General features: G+C 44.2%; 1 protein-coding gene across 2 annotated transcripts in view; it reads left to right on the forward strand.

Moving 5' to 3' along the window:
* polk (polymerase (DNA directed) kappa) overlaps nucleotides 1-16403 on the forward strand; it is a 78656-nt gene that overhangs the window by 39393 nt on the left and 22860 nt on the right. For both annotated transcript variants that reach the window (XM_048527920.2, XM_048527919.2), the window contains 3 exons: nucleotides 1334-1499; nucleotides 5345-5608; nucleotides 13617-13741. In XM_048527920.2, coding sequence (XP_048383877.1) covers nucleotides 1334-1499; nucleotides 5345-5608; nucleotides 13617-13741 — 555 coding nt within the window. The remainder of the gene's footprint in view (nucleotides 1-1333; nucleotides 1500-5344; nucleotides 5609-13616; nucleotides 13742-16403) is intronic.

The raw sequence follows: 16403 nt of genomic DNA on the forward strand, positions 1-16403 counted from the left end.
TGCTGTAATCCAATATTGAAATTTCATGCAACTAACTGACTATAGAACCAGAGATAGTAGGAACCAGTTCTTTTGTAATATTGTTCAGTATTTCCTCCTTTTTGTGTGCTTCTTACTGTATAACAGTGCGGTGTATTCCAACATCCATTTCTATAATTTCTACCCAGTGGTACAGTATATTTCACTATACTGTACCTTTTTTCTACACTGTATTGAAGCTCATATGTGCCAACATGGTGGTGGGCATATTGAGGGGAATCTTAACCAGCACCTGGATGCCTGGGGACTGGTAGTAGCAGCAGAATATGACAAAAAATGTTTCAATATTTTAAATCAACCTGTTCGGACATATTGTAGAACATTTTCAGCAGAGATGGGAATTGAGCAAATGCCTTCTGGCCCAGAGGCAGAGACAGTGCCATTTTGTCATTAGATCCACAAAAATGTGTCCACCTGATTTGCCCATCTGTTACATCTGTGACCACTGGTCCCAGGCAAGGCACGCTTAACAGTGGCAAGAAACTATTTGATAGGCAATTAAATAACAAACAGCAATACTTGGACAATTTCTCCAGCTATGTGTGGGCTCCATCCTCTGTCAGCATCACAATAGCTGCACGATGGGAAAGTTCAAGTTTTTCTAATTTTGAATGACAAAAACAGTAAGTGCGATTTCTTCTGGAGGCAGAGGCTTGCCATTTTATGAGGGAGGTTCTGGAACTGAAGTCACAAAGCACTGGGATTAACGCTGGGAAGCCATTCCCATCAGACCGACTATGTCTGTACTGTGATAATAAAATGTGAGGCTGGATGAACACAGCAGCTTTGTGTTCATCCAGCCTCACATTTTATTATCTTGGATTCTCCAGCATCTGCAGTTCCCATTATGTCTGTACTGTGTTTCTCCTGCTCCTGCTGCATTCCTTTCAACAACACTGCATTGTGGTAAGTAAGGCTGCTGACTGCCCTTCTGAAGGGATTTGTACAGCTCAACCACCGTCTTCTCAGGGCACCCGATTAAACCATTAGAAAGGTATAAGAGGAAACTTAATCATTAAATTGAAATAGTCTGTTAAAAGGCACAAAATGGATTCTTAATTTTCTTGTAACTACTGTATACAGGGAATACTTTTGTCATGACAATATTCCCCAGGCTGTCCCCTTTAATTTATAAGTTGCTGTTGGTTGCCAATTGGAATGCAATGGATAAAACATTTGTTGCATTTTGATAGAAAAATGTGATATATTATAAATTGTAACTATGATATAGTTTCATTCCTAATCAGAATCTCAATAAGCTTTAAAATATTTTCAAAACTTTTTTCCACTCTAGGTACAAGAGATACTGATGGATTATGACCCCAATTTTCTAGCAATGAGTCTTGATGAAGCCTACCTGGATATAACAGAGCATTTACAACAAAGGCAGAACTGGCCTGAACATAAACGAACATATTACAATCATGGAGAAGGTCATTCAAGTGGTAATAATGCTGCAGGTACTGGAAATCTGAAATTAAAAGAAAAACTGGGGGAAATATTCAGCAAGTCAGAAGTATCTGTTGGGGGGAATTTGAATTAATGTTTCAGGTTGTTGACCTTTCATTGGACCTGGAGGATGGTACTTTTGGCAAAAGATAATTGCAAATTCTTCAACGTTGCCTTTTGCTTCGATTGAGCTTTTCCGTCATGGAGCTTGGTGTTGTTTTATGGAGTCCAGTGCTCTAAAGCTTTGATCCTTTGATTGTGGGACTGCTCAGTTCTGACAATAACGCTCTGCTTCTACTTCTTGGCAGACAAACACAGTTTGTTTTGTAGCTTCTACAATTTGGTGAAACTGATGCTGCAACTGGCATATGCTTCAATTACTATTCATAGCACCAGGGTTAATCCCTTGGCTTGAAGACAGTCGTAGAGCAGGGAATATGCCAAGCCATAAATGCTACTTTAGAAATACAACCAGTCTGATTCCAATCTAAAACACAAACAGATTCTAAACAAGGTCTCACGCCTAACATGCATCGTCTGACCTAAAATGTCACATCATCTTTACTCTGATAAAACCTTTGGTTTTCTCAGCACCGTGACTTGAAAGAAATTTACAAATACATATTAATCAATTAAAACCTTCTAACTGATTAAAGATTTAACAGCATCTTAGGTTTGTTTAGTACATCTTCTTCAATGGGTGAACCTTTGATCTTTTACTTATAAATTCTGTGCCTGATACTACCACTCTCACTAACACCTGAAGAATGACTGAGGCTCCAAAAGCTTGTGCTGTCTAATAAACCTGTTCGACTATAACCAGGTATTGTGTGATTTCTGACCTTGTCTCCCCCATTCCAACACTGATACCTTCACGTCATGAATTTACAGCTTGTGGTTGAATGAGGTTCTGCTACTGCTGGTCACTCAGCACCATAGACACTCAGTTTTGAGCTGATTTGAATCTATCGATATTTAGCAAGCTGGTGCCACACAACATTTCGGAAAGTATGTTTTTCGTGAAGACAGGACCTCATATCTATCAGAACTATTTGGTAGTCCATTGTAGTAATACTGTCCTGGACAGATGCATCAGCAACAGATAGATTGATAAGGACTATGGTCAATCTATGGGTTGATTATTAAATATGTTAAGCAGCAATTTAGGTTTGATACGTTAGTTAACTAGACAAAAAGTGCAATCCTTGGCACCTGAGGATGGTTCACTGATACTAGAGGATAAACAGACAGCTAGCACATTGTGAAAATCACATTAAAATTGTGAAGGCACTGTTGTGCTCTCTCACCAAGTGTTAGCGATCTCTTCCCTGGGTTTTCCTTCTCCTCCTTTTCTAGTACACCATACAACCATAGAAGACCGCTGCCTGACGAGCTCTACAATCTGACAAGGACTGCTGCCTGACCCTAAACACTGGTTTTTGGGATTAGTGATTTAGTTATGTCAGTCACTTGTTTGAACTCTTTCAGCCAATTAGCACTAACACAATACTCACTATGCCAGAATAACTTTCCTCTTATTTGTTAGAAATTATTTATGTTTGGGGAAATCAAGTAATTGCTGTCGCAACGTTGTACAATATCTGATGCTACGTAGGAAATACTGGAAAAAATCCATGTTAAAGGGACTCCAATTTCTAATACATCGAAGTTCCCTGCCCAGAGTACATTACATGCCCTTGTGTTGTGGACCAGACCAGACCCCTCACAATATTTTTAAGAAGGTAGCGTAGACCTACCTTTCCCTGAGGCAAATGTGATGTACCGTCTTCCAGATGCAATGTGACTGGTCAAACTGTTTGGTGTTAAGCAACGCACAGTTTGTTTAAAACACTATTGTTGAAATACAACCAACATTTGGAAAACTAAATCAAATAACAGATACAGTAACTATTAGTAATTAACTGTTCCACTATAGTAACCTCCCATAAACATGCCCTTGGCAAAAAAAAGCAGTTCAGAAAATAGATTTATCTCACAGGTAACCCAGCAACAAAGATAAACTGTAGTTTCTAGCTGTAACCAAGAGAGGGAAAAGATAGCTTCTACCTCATCAAGCTCACAGCAGCAAGTTCTAAAATTAGAAACTAAAAAAACCTTGCCAGTTCTCACAGACCAGGCTTTCTACACCCAGCCAGACTGCCTCTATCAATCCAACTTAAAAAAAAACCCAAGGCCACACAAGCTGTTTACTTTTTTACCGACAGCTTGACACTGCTTGTTCAACTTTTCTTTCTTAAAGAAAAGGACAAAATAACCTCTTAAAGCCACAGCATTGTTACACTTGTGCTTTCTGTACTTACACCAAGTGATCTTCAACATGGAGGAGTACTATTTAATCAGCTGAGGGAGGGTGCTAGTGGTGATCAGAAAATGGGAACAGGGCACCGAGTTGGATGTTTAGCCACGATTGTACTGAATGGCAGAACAGGCTTGAAGGACTAAATGGTCTACTTATGCTTCTATTTTTGTTTCTATTTTGCTATGTTACGAGTTATTCTTGTTCATGCTTGCCTCACTGCCTTGAGACATGATGGGATTTTGGGCCAATGTTGAACATTCTCACTGGAACGCATTCCTGTCTGTATATCATTATGCTGTGACACTTCCTGCTTGGCCTGCCCTGCTGGGTGGGATGTGAGCAAGAAGATTGAATTATCCTGGAACAGTGCTCAGCTTTAGCAGATGAGGGTGGAAACCGGTAGTGTTTCAAGTGGTCCAACCAGATCTGACAGTGGATGGTTAAGCGGGTTGAGCACAAATCCTTTCAATTCTGCATGCCTTGGAGAAAGGTGGGTGAAGATGATAGCTGTGTCAGTAGGATGAGTAGAAAGAGTAATTGTGTTGGGGACCACAGCATCAAGTGGGGGTGGTTACATCAAACAGTCAATGCAGAAATATTGCTGTAAACAGAATGGAAAACCTACATTGTCGGGGTTTTGAAAGTACTGTGAGTAAATTGATACCTTTTTTCCCAATAGATGTAGTTGGATACTACGAGGAAGTGGTCAGAGATGGCATTAACTGCGGTTGAAACTGTGAGAGTTGTGAAACCATAAAAGATGGGTGGCATGGTGGCACAGTGGCTAGCACTGCTGCCTCACAGTGGCAGGGACCTGGATTCAATTCCACCCTCAGGTGACTGTTTGTGTGGAGTTCACACATTCTCCCTGTGTCTGCGTGGGTTTCCTCTGGGCGCTCCAGCTTCCTGCCACAGTCCAAAGATGTGCGGGTTAGGTGGATTGATGATGCTAAGTTGCCCCGAAGTGTTCATGGATGTGTAGATTAGGTGGGCTATAAGGGGATGGGTCTGGGTGGGATGCTCCAAGGGTCGGTGTGGACTTGTTAGGCCGAAGGGCCTGTTTCCACACTATCGGGATTCTATGGTAAGGTTGTGTTCTAGAAAATGATATGGAGACTTTAAATGAAGGAAGAGATGTATATCAAGGGTAAAGATGGTAGAGAACTGCTAGGAGAACTCGATTAATGTATAAACAATGGAAATATTTGACAGGACCACCAGAGGCAAACTATATAGCTTAATATATCAAGTTCCGATCAAGGGACTGAACATAAAATATTAATTAAAATTTTCTTGTTTCAAATGCTGACAGACATAGTGTTTGTGTTAGACCAACTAAGTCTTATGCTTAGTCTGATTTACTAAATGAAAGATAAGGTTTAATATAGAATAAATTAAATGATTAAGTAATTGTGGATATTTGAATTGAGCAACGGATTTATATGTAATGTCAACTTTGTGCAAGGAAATGGATGTGGCAAATGACATTCTAGAAGTCTATATATGCTGACACTGTTTTTCTAAATACTGATGCAGTAAAAGAGAATGTGGAGGGTGTTCAGCAATCCACTGAAGATTTGGGAGACTTTTCACCAATACTTTTTGAAGACAGCCCTCCTGTATTGTCACAGCAACGGTCAGATCAGAGTGAATTGCTGCAGACAGACCCTTATCTGCAAACCAATGGAAGAGAGTCACATCAGCAGAAGGAAGTGATTGTGTTTGGTGTTACAGCAGAAGAAGCTGTCAGAGAAATGCGTTTTAGGATTGAACAGAAGACAAAATTAACAGCAAGTGCAGGTAAAGCATTGCATTTACAGTTTCAGTCAGCTTATCTTTATCTCGTGTCTCCATCTTGGACATGTAAGTTACATTATTAATTAACTAGAAAAAGAGTGTTGGAAATTCACAAAAGACCAATCTGACCATCTGTAAAGCTGAAAATTTCTCAGGTGGAATGTTTTCTCAGAACTCAAAACAGAAGTAAGAACAAGTTGGATTACAAAAAAAGTTGCTACGTGGTATTGAAAGATAATGATGTTATGTTCCAATGAGAGGGAATAATGTTTGGAAAGGAGAAAGAACATAGCATGTTTCATTATTCAAGCCATCTCAGAACCAATTTAATAAAATGTGAGGCTGGATGAACACAGCAGGCCAAGCAGCATCTCAGGAGCACAAAAGCTGACGTTTCGGGCCTAGACCCTTCATCAGAGAGGGGGATGGGGGGAGGGAACTGGAATAAATAGGGAGAGAGGGGGAGGCGGACCGAAGATGGAGAGTAAAGAAGATAGGTGGAGAGGGTGTAGGTGGGGAGGTAGGGAGGGGATAGGTCAGTCCAGGGAAGACGGACAGGTCAAGGAGGTGGGATGAGGTTAGTAGGTAGCTGGGGGTGCGGCTTGGGGTGGGAGGAAGGGATGGGTGAGAGGAAGAACCGGTTAGGGAGGCAGAGACAGGTTGGACTGGTTTTGGGATGCAGTGGGTGGGGGGGAAGAGCTGGGCTGGTTGTGTGGTGCAGTGGGGGGAGGGGATGAACTGGGCTGGTTTAGGGATGCAGTGGGGGAAGGGGAGATTTTGAAACTGGTGAAGTCCACATTGATACCATATGGCTGCAGGGTTCCCAGGCGGAATATGAGTTGCTGTTCCTGCAACCTTCGGGTGGCATCATTGTGGCAGTGCAGGAGGCCCATGATGGACATGTCATCAAGAGAATGGGAGGGGGAGTGGAAATGGTTTGCGACTGGGAGGTGCAGTTGTTTGTTGCGAACTGAGCGGAGGTGTTCTGCAAAGCGGTCCCCAAGCCTCCGCTTGGTTTCCCCAATGTAGAGGAAGCTGCACCGGGTACAGTGGATGCAGTATACCACATTGGCAGATGTGCAGGTGAACCTCTGCTTAATGTGGAATGTCATCTTGGGGCCTGGGATGGGGGTGAGGGAGGAGGTGTGGGGACAAGTGTAGCATTTCCTGCGGTTGCAGGGGAAGGTGCCGGGTGTGGTGGGGTTGGAGGGCAGTGTGGAGCGAACAAGGGAGTCACGGAGAGAGTGGTCTCTCCGGAAAGCAGACAGGGGAGGGGATGGAAAAATGTCTTGGGTGGTGGGGTCGGATTGTAAATGGCGGAAGTGTCGGAGGATAATGCGTTGTATCCGGAGGTTGGTAGGGTGGTGTGTGAGAACGAGGGGGATCCTCTTGGGGCGGTTGTGGCGGGGGCGGGGTGTGAGGGATGTGTCGCGGGAAATGCGGGAGACGCGGTCAAGGGTGTTCTCAATCACCGTGGGGGGAAAGTTGCGGTCCTTAAAGAACTTGGACATCTGGGATGTGCGGGAGTGGAATGTCTTATCGTGGGAGCAGATGCGGCGGAGGCGGAGGAATTGGGAATAGGGGATGGAATTTTTGCAGGAGGGTGGGTGGGAGGAGGTGTATTCTAGGTAGCTGTGGGAGTCGGTGGGCTTGAAATGGACATCAGTTACAAGCTGGTTGCCTGAGATGGAGACTGAGAGGTCCAGGAAGGTGAGGGATGTGCTGGAGATGGCCCAGGTGAACTGAAGGTTGGGGTGGAAGGTGTTGGTGAAGTGGATGAACTGTTCGAGCTCCTCTGGGGAGCAAGAGGCGGCGCCGATACAGTCATCAATGTACCGGAGGAAGAGGTGGGGTTTGGGGCCTGTGTAGGTGCGGAAGATGGACTGTTCCACGTAACCTACAAAGAGGCAGGCATAGCTGGGGCCCATGCGGGTGCCCATGGCCACCCCCTTAGTCTGTAGGAAGTGGGAGGAGTCAAAAGAGAAGTTGTTGAGTGTGAGGACGAGTTCCGCTAAGCGGATGAGAGTGTCGGTGGAGGGGGCCTGGTCGGGCCTGCGGGACAGGAAGAAGCGGAGGGCCTTGAGGCCATCTCCATGCGGAATGCAGGTGTACAGGGACTGGACGTCCATGGTGAATATGAGGTGTTGGGGGCCAGGGAATTGGAAGTCCTGGAGGAGGTGGAGGGCGTGGGTGGTGTCACGGACATAGGTGGGGAGTTCCTGGACCAAAGGGGAGAAAATGGAGTCCAGATAGGTGGAGATGAGTTCGGTGGGGCAGGAGCAGGCTGAGCAGGCTGAGAGGGCCTCCTGCACTGCCACAATGATGCCACCCGAAGGTTGCAGGAACAGCAACTCATATTCCGCCTGGGAACCCTGCAGCCATATGGTATCAATGTGGACTTCACCAGTTTCAAAATCTCCCCTTCCCCCACTGCATCCCTAAACCAGCCCAGTTCATCCCCTCCCCCCACTGCACCACACAACCAGCCCAGCTCTTCCCCCCCACCCACTGCATCCCAAAACCAGTCCAACCTGTCTCTGCCTCCCTAACCGGTTCTTCCTCTCACCCATCCCTTCCTCCCACCCCAAGCCGCACCCCCAGCTACCTACTAACCTCATCCCACCTCCTTGACCTGTCCGTCTTCCCTGGACTGACCTATCCCCTCCCTACCTCCCCACCTACACCCTCTCCACCTATCTTCTTTACTCTCCATCTTCGGTCCGCCTCCCCCTCTCTCCCTATTTATTCCAGTTCCCTCCCCCCATCCCCCTCTCTGATGAAGGGTCTAGGCCCGAAACGTCAGCTTTTGTGCTCCTGAGATGCTGCTCGGCCTGCTGTGTTCATCCAGCCTCACATTTTATTATCTTGGAATCTCCAGCATCTGCAGTTCCCATTATCTCAGAACCAATTTAAGTGCTTTTGAAATATGGTCACTGCTGTAATCGAGGAAAAACAACAAGCTCTCCCAGGGAACCACATAACATTTAAGCAACATCATTAAGATGAACACATACTGGCTGCAGCAAATGTCTCATGCCCTGACAACATCCTGGCTGTACTGCTGATGACTTGTTCTCCAGAGCTTATCATTTCGAGAGACAAACTGTTCCATTACTGTCAAACCATTGGTATTTGCCATCAAAATGGGAAGTAGCCCAGGTATATCCTGGCCACAAAAAACAAAACAAAGCTGATTGATTGATTATGGCCCAGCAGTTTATACTCTAATTAGCTAAATAATAAGAAATATTGTGGGCAGTGCTATTGACTGGCATATACTTTCTGCCAAACATGGACAAAAGAGCAGAGTTCTATAAGTGAGCTGATAGTGACAGCTGTTGACAGCAATGCAGCATTTGACACAGTATGGTATCAGTATACCCTACAAAATGGAAGTCAGTGGGAATTGGATGTAAGATTCTCCACTGTTTGGAATTATACTTAGCACAAAGAAAGATGGTTGTGGTTGTTGGAGTTCAGGACATCACCGTAGGAATGCCAAAGGTGGTATCTTGACTCGAATGTCTTGAGCTGCTTGATCACTGACCTTTCCTCCAACATAAATATGGAGATGGTCATGGCTGATTGCACAGTGTCCAGTTCAATTTAAAAGTTCTTGGATAATGAAGCAAACATATCCCGAACGCGATCACAGCATGACCTCGACAAGAGCCAGGACTGATAACTGGCAACTAACATTTAGACCACAGAAATTCCAAGAAGTAACCATTCCCAATGAGGGAGACTCTAACCACCTCACCTTGACTTTCACTGATATAATCACCCACATCAAATTCCTGAGCATCAGTGTTGTTCAGAAACATATCAAGATCAACCATATGCACACTTTTGACGGAGGCAATGGATCAGAGGCTGCACAATGGCAGCAGTGTATACCAGCTACAAGATATACTGCAGTAACTTGTCAATGCCTGTGACCTCCAACAACTAGAAAGGCAAGAGTACCAGAAACATGGGAACCACTATTTGCAAGTTACCCTCCAAATCACTCATCGTAAGGTCTTGAAAATATATTATAATTCTTTCATTGTCATTCGGTCAAAAACTTGAACATCCTACCTAGTAGCATTTTGGGTACACTATGTGCAATGTAAAGTGTTAGTAAGTCACCTCGGCAACAACTTCTCCAAGGAAATTAGGGCAGTCAATGAATGCTGGCCTTTTTTTATTGATGCTGATATCCATTGAATGATTTTTAAAAATAAATCACACATTATTTAAATGGAAGGTATTAAAATGAATTTCATATTTGTAATTTTTAATAAATTTTAATAACATTAGAATGGTTAGGAAATGATTGAAACAAGTAAAATAAATTTAAGCTATGGAGAAATTGAAAAAAACACACAGAGATGGGAGAAGTCCAAAATGAAGGAAGCGCATAATCCCAATAAAACTGGAAAACAGAGGTCAGCATTCTCAACACAGCCCCCTATAATGGTAGAACTCTGACAGGCTCTAATCTGAAACATTCGTGCTCCCTCTCTCCAGGTTGAAAATCGGTCTTGTAATAAATTGATTAAGAGTTGTGTAGCTGATCTCTGAAATTGTTGTTGTTATGAAGCTTATTAACGTGTATATTGACGGATAGCTAGAAATCTCAGGTCCATCCAAGTTGTTCCACACAAACAGAACACACAATCTCCATCCCATCCAAGAGCATCAGATCTGTGTGGATTAAAAGGTAAGATTAAAAACCCAGAACAATTTAGAGTCATAGAGATATACAGCCCTTCTGTCCAACTCATCCGTGCCAACCAGATATCCCAGGTAAATCTAGTTCCATTTGTGAGTATTTGGCCCATATACCTCCAAACACTTCCTATTTATTTGTCCATCCAGATGCCTTTGTAATTGTACCAGCCTCCACGACTTTCTCTGGCAGATCATTCCACACGCACCACCCTCTGCATGAAAATGTTGCCTCTTAGGTCGCTTTTAAGTCTTTCCCCTCTCACCTTAAACCTGTGCCCTCTAGTTTTGGACTCCCCCATCCTAGGGAAGAGACCTTGTCTATTTACTCTATCCATGGCCGTCATGATTTTATAAACCTCTATAAGATCACCCCTCAGCCTTTGATGCTCCAGGGAAAACAGCCCCAGCCTATTCAGCCTCTCCCTGTAGCTCAAACTCCCCAACCGTGGCAACATTCTTGTAATTCTTTTCTGAACCCTTTCAAGTTTTACAACACCTTTCTTATACTAGGATGACCAGAATTGAACACAGTGTTCCAAACCTGGCCTAACCAACTTCCAGTACAGCCACAACGTGACCTCCCAATTCCTATTCTCAATGCACTGTCTAATAAAGGCAAGCATACCACATGCCTTCTTCACCATCCTATCTACCTGCAACTCCACTTTCAAGGAATTATGAACCTGCACTCCAAGGTCTCTTTGTTCAGCAGCACTCCCCAGGACCTTACTATTAAGTTTGTGGAATGAAATCTGGAAATTCCCACTCTGACCCTTTTAGGTAACTGAAATTAGTCTAGGAAATCAGTCTGGCCCGGATGATTTTTTGTATTATCCACCTTTTAAATGAGATCATCTCTGTACTAGTCAGAAACAGATCCAATTCTCACTTACAGAATGCAGGGAATTATCACTCACTTAATGAACTGTCTGTCTGTTCCACAGGTCAATTTATTATATGTGGAAATGAGCCACTATTGAGGGAGGTGCTGAACAAGGGGAGAATTAAGCCCTTTAGGAGGATTTGAGAGGGAGGGAGAAAATGTTACAATTTAAGGGTTGTTTAACTGAAAAACAGCTTAGGTCTGTGGACACAGGAGAGCTAAGTGGGAAGCAGAGTTTTGTATGATCTTAAGATTGTCAAGGGTAGAATATTAGGGACAGGTGCAGTAGAATAGAGTCATAGAGTTATATAGCATGGAAACAGACCCTTTGTTCCCACTCATCTGTGCCGACCAGGTAGCCTTAACTGATCTACTCCCATTTGCTAGCATTTGGCCCATATCCCTTTGAACTTTCCTGTTCATATACCCATCCAGATGCCTTCTAAATGTTGTAGCCACCTCCACCACCTCTTCTGGCAAACCATTCCATATATGCACTGCCCTCTGCATGAAAAGGTTACTCCTCAGGTCCCATTTAAATCTTGCCCCTCTCACTTTAAACCTATGGTCTCTAGTGTTGGACTCACACACACTGGGGAAAAGATCTTGGCTATTCACCCTATCCATGCGAGTCAAGGTTTTTTGAACCTCTATAATGTCACCCCTCAACCTCTGATGCCCCACGGGAAGAAAGCTCCAGCCTATTCAGCCTCTCCCTGTAGCTCAAACACTCCAATCGTGGCAACATCCTTGCAAATCTTTTCTGAACTCTTTCAAGTTTAACATTATCTTTGCTATAGCAGGGAGATGAGAATTGAATGCAGTATTCTGAAAGCGGCCCCACCAATGTCCACGCAGCCACAACATGAGACCCCAACTCCTACTCTCAGTGCACTGACCAATGAATGCAAGCATGAGAGATTGATATTTTGACCTTCTACTGGACATACAGTGCAAAGCCACAGTTGTATCCATTGTCCTTGGAACAGATCAGGAGCCTGCAGATGAGTGCAATGCTTTACGTGAAACAAATCCCATTTGGAGCTTCTGTGCTAATCTTCACATAGAATAGCATCCTCCTGTCTTCAGTTCACAACAGAATGAGTAATAGGCTAACCAGTTCTGTTCTCAAAAAACAATCACTGCTTGCAAGGTGTCTGGGGTGGGGAGGGAGGGCAGTGGAGGAAGAGAGGGTGGGCAGTTGCAAAAGCACTCCAGTGCATTTAACTTTAGCAGAAGGATATTTCCATAGCCTCATAGGCTTATAGAATCCCTACAGTGTTTAAGCAGGCCATTCAGCCCATCGAGTCCACAGCAACCCTCTGAAGAGCATCCCACTCAAACCCATCTCCACACTCTATCCCCATAACCTCTCATTTCCCATGACTAATCCACCTAGTCTGCACATCTTTGGACTCCTGGATGAAACCGGAGCATCTGGAGAAAAATGTGCAAACTCCATGCAGACTGTGCCCGAGGGTGGAACTGAACCTCCTTTAATATGGTTTTTATTTTATGATGAAACAAAAATTTACTTTGTCTTATGCAACCACAATGCACTAAATTAAATATCTGTTCAAGTCCCCTTTAGGAAATGTTGAATCTGGAGGTAACAAAGGCATGAATGAGAGTTTCAGCACGAGGTTACTTGCGGCAGGTATTGGGGTATATTGTATTGCAATGGAAATCAGCAGTTTCAGTAATGATAGAAATATGTGATCAGAAAGTCATCTTGCATTTAACGAGGTCACCAGGATTGCAAGCAGTCTAGTTCATCTTTGAAGGTTACCAGGCATAGGGACGAATTTGGTACCTTGGTGTTTGCAGCAGGGACCAAAGACAGTGGCTTCAGACTTCCAAATGTTTAACTGGAGGAGAGCTTTGCTTATCTAACACTGGATGACAGAGATGCTGCCTTATGACTTAGAGAGAGTATAGAGGGAGGGAAATGTGGCAATTAATGATATATTTAATTTAAAATGACTTCAAAATGGAGCAAGGCTCATTATTCTTGAAACAGACTGCAGCATTTCAAGAAAGCAGCTCATCACCACTTTAACAAGAGATGGGCAATAAATGCTGGTCCAGCCAGTCATGTTCATTTCCCATGAATAAATTATTAAAAACAATCATATTTAGACTTCAAATTAAAATGCAAAGTTTGGGATTCATCCAAAACGAACACTGTATCACGTAAGATGATCACTAAATGTAATTGGCACGTTGCAGATTTTGATCCACTCTTCTTCCCTTTTGATTTAGAAAGAAATAAAACACATGAGTACAAGTTATTTCCATTCCTTCAAGATTACAGCAGTTAACTGGAGTTCTTTCTTTTGAACTTATTTAAGATCAGCATAACCCAAATTGCAATGCTGTTTTAATCTTTAATGTTTTGCCTAATATTTCCAGGAATTGCACCAAACATGATGTTGTCTAAAGTTTGCAGTGACATGAACAAACCAAATGGCCAGTATCGAATTCCAGCAGAGAGAGATGCTGTGATAGATTTCATAAAGAAATTGCCTATTAGAAAGGTAATCTATTGTGTGTACGTTGCATTTGTTTTATTATTGTCAACGTGGCAAAGAACAGAGAAATTTCAGGGACTGTACCTCTGAAAGTCTCTTCTGTCATTTTTATGTGTATAATGTGACACTCAAAATTTGTTCCTATTTGCACGGTTCCTGGGGCCTACAAAAATTGTGTGGCATCCACTTTCTTTTAGCTTTACTTTTAGAAGTTCGCAAGTTGGCAATAGATTGTATTTGGAATACAAATCCGAATGTATGTGGGGTTATCTCTGAGAAAGATCTCAAAAGTAATTCGCCAAAAACATTTTTCGGAGAGTGCACTTGTGCACTGAAGAGGCCGCACACTGAAAAAGGTGAGCAGATACGCTGGAGGTGAGGGAATTGGGAATAAGGGATGGCATTCTTGAGGAAGGTGGGTGAGAGGAGGTGTATTGTAGGTAGCTGTGGGAGTCGTTAGGCTTGAAATGCAAATCGATTTCCAGGTGGTTACCAGAGATGGAAACAGAGAGGTCCAGGAAGGAGAGAGAGGTATCGTAGATGGTCCAGGTGAACTTAAGGTTGGCGTGGAAGGTGTTAGTAAAGTGGATGAACTGTTCGAGCTCCTCATGGGTGCACGAGGTGGTGCCAATACAGTCATCGATATCACGGAGGAAGAGGTGGGGATGGGGTCAGTGTGAATTTAAGAGTGCTCTAATATATAGAACACTTGTTATCAAAGCCCTGACAGGAATGAAAGCAATGCTGTTTTTAAAGTGTCACTGTTATTCCTCACCCTTTTTCAGTGTGCGGTCCCTTCAAATTTCTTTCTGTTGGTGGACCGCACACAGTTTTCTCACAAAAGGCTGTCTACCCGGTACCTTTCATGTTGTAGTTTAGCATGAAAATTGAATAAGAATCTTCAGTTAAGAAGAGGGATGACAGAAACTATTATTTTCCATCTGAACGCAGAAGAATAAGAGGAGTTTAGATGGAGACATTTTAAAAACATCTACAAAATATTTTGAGATAGTAGGAACTGCCGATGCTGGAGAATCTGAGATAACAAGGTGTAGAGCTAGATGAACACAGCAGGCCACGCAACATCAGAGGAGCAGGAAGGCTGACGATTCGGGTCCGGACCCTTCTTCAGAAATGGGGGAGGGGAAGGGGACTCTGGAATAAATAGAGAGTTGGGGGAGGTGATGACGGAAGGTGGATAAAGGAGCAGATAGGTGGAGGGAAGACGGACAGGTAAAGGAGGTAAACATGGAGCCAGTAAAGGTGAATGTAGGTGGGGTGTTAGGATGGGGATTGGTCAGTTGATGGACAGGTGAAAGAGGCGGGGATGAGGCTAGTAGATAGGAGGTCGGAGTGAGGGTTGGTCAGTGAGGTAGGAGGAGTGGATAGGTGGGATAAGGGATGGACAGGTCAAGGGGGCGGGGACGAGCTGGGTTGGTTTTGGGATGAGATGGGGGTAGGGAGATTTTGAAGCTTGTGAAGTCCACATTGAGACTATTGGACTGCAGGGTTCCCAAGCGGACTATAAGTTACTGTTCTTCCAGCCTTTGGGTAGCATTGTTGTGGCACTGCAGGGGGCCCAGGATAGATATGTTGTCCAAGGAGCGGGAGGTGAAGTGGTTCGTGACTGGGAGTTGCAGTCGTTTGTCACGAACCGAGCGTAGGTGTTCCACAAAGCAGTCTCTAAGCCTCCGCTTGGTTTCCTCGATGTAGAGAGGCCACGTCAGGAACAGCGGATACAATATACTACATTAAACAGATGTTCACCTGCAGACCTGCTAATGTGGAGGGTTTTCTTGGGGCATGGGATGGGGGTGAGGGGAGAAGTGTAGGGGCAGGTATAGCACTTCCTGCGGTTGCAGAGAAAAGTTTCGGGGGTGGTGGGGCTGGTGGGTAGTGTGGAGCGAACAAGGGAGTCATGGACAGAGTGGTCCCTCCAGAAAGCAGATAGGGGTAGGGAGGGAAAAATGTTCTTGGTAGTGGGGTCAGATTGCAGGTGGTGGAAGTGGTGGATGATGCATTGAATCTGGACATTGGTGGGGTGGTACATGAGGACGAGGGGGATTCTGTCTTTGTTGCTATTGCAGGGACGGGATGAGCAATGAGTTGCGGGAAATGCGAGAGATGCGGTCGAGGGTGTTTTCGACCACCATGGAGGGGAAGTTGTGGTCCTTGAAAAACGAGGACATCTGAGACATCTGGGAGTGCAATGAAACATCTCGGGAACAGATACGGCAAGAGGTGAAGGAATTGGGAATAGCGGATCGCATTCTTGAGGAAGGTGGGTGAGAGGAGGTGTATTGTAGGTAGCTGTGGGAGTCGGTAGGCTTGAAATGCAAATCGGTTTCCAGGTGGTTGCCAGAGAAGAAAATGGAGAGGTCCAGGAAGGGGAGAGAGGTATCGGAGATGGTCCAGGTGAACTTGAGTTTGGGTTGGAAGGTGTTAGTAAAGTGGACGAACTGTTCGAGCTCCTCATGGGAGCACGAGGCGGCGCCAAGATGGTCATCGATATCACGGAGGAAGAGGTGGGAGATGGGGCCAGTGTAAATTTAAGATTGGGGTGGAAGGTGTTAGTAAAGTGGATGAACTGTTCGAGCCTAATTAGGGACAAACTGTTTCCATTCTTGGTTGTGTGTGTAAATGCAGGACATAAATTCAAATCAATAAA

Source organism: Stegostoma tigrinum, chromosome 3, assembly GCF_030684315.1.
Source record: "Stegostoma tigrinum isolate sSteTig4 chromosome 3, sSteTig4.hap1, whole genome shotgun sequence".
Classification (NCBI taxonomy): Eukaryota; Metazoa; Chordata; class Chondrichthyes; order Orectolobiformes; family Stegostomatidae; genus Stegostoma; species Stegostoma tigrinum.